At 43.6% G+C, this 5,869-nt stretch overlaps 1 protein-coding gene across 1 annotated transcript in view; it reads left to right on the top strand.

Annotated features, from left to right (window-relative positions):
- C3ar1 (complement C3a receptor 1) overlaps positions 1–4,944 on the top strand; it is a 6,929-nt gene extending 1,985 nt beyond the window's left edge. Inside the window, exon 2 of the mRNA XM_031383317.1 lies at positions 3,206–4,944. Coding sequence (XP_031239177.1) covers positions 3,214–4,635 — 1,422 coding nt within the window. The 5' untranslated portion in view covers positions 3,206–3,213 and the 3' untranslated portion in view covers positions 4,636–4,944. The remainder of the gene's footprint in view (positions 1–3,205) is intronic.
- The last annotated feature ends 925 nt before the right edge of the window (positions 4,945–5,869 follow it).

Genomic DNA, 5,869 nt, shown 5'->3' with positions numbered 1-5,869 from the left:
GAAAGAAAGAAAAAGAAAATAAACCATTTTTTAAAATATAAACTGTTATTATATCCAGTAATATTTGGGAATCTAAAATCAAGAGAAATTTAGAAGAGACAGCATAGGAATTAAGAAGCCATCTCATGGGGTGGGCTGGTGAGATGGCTCAGCGGATAAGAACACTGACTGCTCTTCTGAAGAGCATGAGTTCAAATCCCAGCAACTACATGGTGGCTCACAACCACCTATTAAAAAAAAAAAAAAAGCCATCTGGGTAAAAATAAAGTGGCTAAGGACTAATATTTTAAATGAAATTGCAAATGAAAAAATTTAAACGTGAAAGGTAAGCATTCTCCTGGTCAGAGTGGTACATGCATTGTAATCCCAACATTTGTAGACAGAGGCAGAAGATCTCCAGTTTGAGGCCAGCCTAGTCTATATAATCTAACTTCATCTCAGAAAAAAAAAAAAAAAGGAAGGAAGAAAAAAAAGTGACCATTTATCCATATGCTAAGTCCTATGGAACAGGCATTTATAAACAGGTCTTGTCTTTACCATCACACAATTTAGGGCCACTACAAAAATTACAACCTAAGATAAATGTGCCTCCTCATAGAGCTTATCAGAAAAGATTCAACCACATACTTCTACAGGCGTGTGCACGAGTCAGCGCACACATGTACACGTGAGAGACCAAAGAATCTCCGTCTCTTCAAGGATTACAAGAGAATATTTTAGATAAAATACATCGAGTTTAACATTGAGGAGTAAGTATTTTAATGGGTAGAATTTAGTGTAGAGAAAGGAAGAGGCCATTCTAAGGGCATATTTCTAAATGGAAGTCACTAGCCAGGCTTGGGAGTACAAAGCGGCATCCATTGAAGGGATGAGACGTGGGGAGAAAGAATGCATTTGTCCCAGTGTTCGGAATGAGGGAGGACATCACAGACCAGGAAGGCAGACTGACGAGAACTGCGTTGTGGAAGATAGAGAAGCTAGTCTGGGTTTGACTTCTAGATGCAATTTTAGCAGAATAATAAGAGCAGAAGACAAAACCACCCCAAACCATGAAGAAGAGAATTAAGAATGATTGTTCAAGCTGGGCATGGTGGCACACACCTTTAAGCCCCTCTCTCAGGTGGCAGAGGCAGGTGGATCCCTGAGTTTGAGGCCAGCCTGGCGTACAGAGTGAATTCCAGGAAAGCCAGAGCTACACAGAGAAACCCTCCTGTCTCAAACAAACAAATCAAGAAGAACAACTGTTCAGAACAATAAGCACCCAAAGTTGGGGGGGGAAATTGGATAAAAACTTGGTATTTCTTAAATTAAATCTTCCCTGAATTAAATGTATGTAAAGTGGGGACTTGAGCTGAAACAGCAAGTTTAGAGAGTACTATGGGTTAGGTCCACAGCTGCCACCCTGGGTGGCTCTCCTGTAACTTGGTACAAGCCAGAGTTCTGGGAAAGAGGAATCTCAGTTGAGAAAGTGCCCCCATCAGGTTGGCTTGTAGTAAAGGCTGTGGGTCATTTTCTTGATTAACACTGCTGTGGGAGGGTCCCGCCCACTGTTCTCTCTGGGCAGGTCCTGGGATCTATAAGAAGGAGGGGTGAGCAGGCATGAGATGCTACCCAGTGAACTGGTATTCCTCTGTAGCCTCTGCTTCAGTTCCTGCCTTTGGGTATGTAAAATATGCAGACTATTTCCTGCCTAGGTTGCTTCTTGGTCAGGCTTCATCACAGCAATAGAAAGAAAGCAGAGAATAGACTATTTAAATGCTCCAAAGGTAAAAGCAATCAATGTCTATTGTTAGGTCACTTGATAAACAAAATATGCTTCACACACACACACACACACACACACACACACTAAAATAACAATTTCAGATGGACAGTGGTGGTGCATACCATTAATCCCAGCCCTCAGGTGGCAGAAGCAGGCAGATCTCTGTGAGTTTGGGACCAACCTGGTCTATAGAGCAAGTTCTAGGACATCCAAGGCTACACAGAGAAACCCCTGTCCTGAAAAAGAAAACAAAAATGTGTGTGTGTGTGTGTGTGTGTGTGTGCAAACACATATGCATACATATATCTGTTTTTTATTAGGTGAGAACATTTTGGAAATCAGTTGCATACAAAGTGACTAAGGCAAGCACTGCTAAACTCTGCCCTTGAAACAGTTAATTAGAAAGGTCGACTTTATGCTATATGTGTATTTTATAACACCAATTTTTAAATGCGCATGGTATAATTGAAACCCATTAAATTTTGTTTTTAAAATGTACATATACATGAAAAAGATTTATGAAAGGAACCTTGAGGGCCAGCTAGTGGGTGCATGCTAAAACTGAGTCCCCAAAATAGTAGCTCCATGTACACAGAGTACATGCACACACACAAGCACATACACTTCATTAATTAACGCAGATATGCAATTCTCAGCTTCTGTATGCTATTGTCGGTGTGCTAAAGTTTTGTAAAGTCCTCTGATGACTGCAGATTAGGGAGAGTCTGCCCACAAGCATTTGTCTATTTTCTCACTTAGGCATCTACTCAGTTTGGGCAGCAGACACTGAACAGAACGTAGTACTGCAATGCTTGGTAGCATGCCTGTGAAGCCAGGACTCAGACAGCAGAGGCAGTGAAACCATAGCTTCAAGTAGTCTGTTCCGACAATGCAGTCAGTTGGAAGTCAGCCAGCTTGGCCAACATGGAGAGTCTGTGCAGAAAGCCACTGGGTAAGCCCGAAGCTCAGTAGCAGAACGCTGCCCAGTGTGTGTACTGCAAAAAAAACCAACAGAAAGTAGGAAGAAGTAACAAAAAAGGGAAACTTAAGCTGATGTGGACTTCCAAATAAAGTTACCTTTTAGATAACATTTAAATCAATAGTATAGACCTGAAAACTGTCTATCAGAGAATGCCATTCTATGTCTGTTCTGGGGAAGGAATGCTAACGAGGCTCGGTGACGGGGCCTCTGGCTTTGAGAGGGTGCACCATCACATAAGGACTCCTAAGAGTACATATTTGGGTTTTTTTTTGGGGGGGGGGGTGGTTCGAGACAGGGTTTCTCTGTATAGCCCTGGCTGTCCTGGAACTCACTCTGTAGACCAGGCTGGCCTCGAACTCAGAAATCCACCTGCCTCTGCCTCCCAAGTGCTGGGATCTAAGAGTACATATTTGTACCAACTCACTATGAGCTTTAACATTTTCTTCATCGTTTCACAGACTGAGCAATGGAGTCTTTTGCTGCTGACACCAATTCAACTGACCTACACTCACGGCCCCTGTTTCAACCCCAAGACATTGCCTCTATGGTCATTCTGGGTCTCACTTGTTTATTGGGACTGCCCGGCAACGGGCTGGTCCTGTGGGTAGCTGGCCTAAAGATGAAGTCGACCGTGAACACAGCCTGGTTCCTCCATCTCACCCTGGCCGATTTCCTCTGCTGCCTCTCCTTACCCTTCTCCCTGGCCCACCTGATTCTCCGAGGACACTGGCCCTATGGATTGTTCCTGTGCAAACTTATCCCATCCATCATTATCCTCAACATGTTTGCCAGTGTCTTCCTGCTTACTGCCATTAGCCTGGACCGCTGTCTGATAGTACATAAGCCAATCTGGTGCCAGAATCACCGGAGCGTGAGAACAGCTTTCGCCATCTGTGGCTGTGTCTGGGTGCTGGCCTTTGTGATGTGTGTGCCTGTATTTGTATACCGTGATCTGTTCGTTATGGACAATCACAGTATATGTGGCTATAACTTTGATTCCTCCAGGTCATATGATTATTGGGACTACCCGTACAACCTAAATCTACCTGAAAGCAATTCTACTGGTAACTCCACTGGACATATGGGTGACAGGTCAGCCCCTTCCTCTCTACAGGCAGGGGATCACCTTTGGACAGCTACGACTACCCTCCAGGCACAGACATTCCAAACACCTCCTGAAGACTCATTCGCTCGAGATTCAGCAAGTCAACAACCCCATGATGGTGGAAAGCCGCCTAATGTGCTCACAGCCGCCATACCCAGTGGGTTTCCTGTGGAACATGGTAACTCCAGTACACTGAGTGCCGATGCTTTTCTCTCTGCTCGCATAGGGCTTTCCCCTACTGCTTCTAGTGATCATTTATACCCCTACGATTTCCAGGATGATTATTTTGACCAATTCACGTATGACAATCACGTGCCGACACCACTGATGGCAATAACCATCACAAGGCTGGTGGTGGGCTTCCTGGTACCATTTTTCATCATGGTAACTTGTTACAGCCTCATCGTCTTCAGAATGGGAAAAACCAACTTCACCAAGTCTCGGAACAAAACCTTTCGGGTGGCCATGGTGGTGGTCACTGTCTTTTTTATCTGCTGGACTCCATACCATATTGTCGGAGTCCTGTTATTGATTACTGATCCAGAAAGTTCCCTGAGGGAAGCTGTGATATCCTGGGACCACATGTCCATTGCTTTAGCATCTGCCAATAGCTGCTTCAACCCTTTTCTTTATGCCCTCTTGGGGAAAGACTTTAGGAAGAAAGCAAGACAGTCCATAAAGGGTATTCTGGAAGCAGCCTTCAGCGAAGAGCTCACACACTCTACCAGCTGTACCCAGGACAAAGCCGCTTCAAAAAGAAACAATATGAGTACAGATGTGTGAAGGTGCTGGAGACCTAAGCAGATGTTCTCAGGTGAACTCTGGTGATGGATGACATGTGAGCGGAACACTTTAGACAATCTGGCAACTCTAGGAGAAAAGTCTCTTATTGACATCAGCATCATTTGAAAACATTAAAGATGCAAAATTTCAAGCCCCGTCCCGTATGTGTTGACTCAGAATCTCTGACCCACGGGGACCAATGTTTTAACAGGCTTCTTGCTTCCATCAATGTTGTTTTACCTCATTTAGCTTAGTCTTTTCCCATCCCTGACTAAGCCATGTGCAATGAATAACTTTCTTATGTCTCCAGTATTCTTTTTTTCCTTGGCATCATCTAAACTTCTAGCTTGCCCGGAAGGCTGCTCTTATTTGTCCTGAGTGAAAAGATATTAACTTATTGTACAGTTTTATGGTGGTGACAGTGATTTTTAAGTGGGGAAAGAGACACAGTAAGAAAAGGTCTATGAAAGCAAGGAGTGATGAGTTAGACTTGGACAGAACACGTGCCAAATGCTACCTACTAGAATCGTCCTGAGATAATTCCGGTGTTCATGATCACCCTCAAGTGAGCACAGATACACATAAACACTTTCTTACTCCTGGGGTATTTTGGAAGTTGTAGCTTGGAGCTCTCTCTTCCCTGTGTATTCTGCTTGTTCATAGAGCCATCTATGTCCCATTTCTTTTTTGTTTGTTGGTTTAGCTTTTTGTGTTTGTTGGTTAGTTGGTTCACTGGTTTTTCAAGACAGTAGCTTTGGCTGTCCTGAAACTCGTTCTGTAGACCAAGCTGGCCTCAAACTCAGAGATTAGCCTGCCTCTGCCTCCTAGGAGCCTTCTTAAACTCCTGAATTCCTTCTTTCTGTTTTCCACACAGGGTCTTCCCATCTCCTTCTTGGGTTAGGAGAGTGCAGCAAGTACCTGGCCCCACCTTCTTCAGCTTTTTATGTTAGATTTTTTACTTCACATAGAATAAAACAGTATTCTAAACACACCTTTCCTTTCTCCCCAAACTCACATCAAACACAGGGAGGAATGGGATGATGGGTGGAGCCACAGTTCTTCAATTCACTCCAGGATCACTGCATACTCTGACAGCAATATCAAAAGATTTTAAACGTGAGTCTAGGTATCCTATATACCAAAAGTGTCAGGCACACTCTCTTTGGGATTTTTTTCAAATTAATTTTTGTCTGGACCATGGTAATATAAAGGACTTTATACACCCAATTTTAAA

Source organism: Mastomys coucha, unplaced genomic scaffold, assembly GCF_008632895.1.
Source record: "Mastomys coucha isolate ucsf_1 unplaced genomic scaffold, UCSF_Mcou_1 pScaffold20, whole genome shotgun sequence".
In the NCBI taxonomy this organism is placed as follows: Eukaryota; Metazoa; Chordata; class Mammalia; order Rodentia; family Muridae; genus Mastomys; species Mastomys coucha.
Note: the sequence above shows the minus strand (reverse complement) of the source record. Positions and strands in the feature narration are given on the sequence as shown.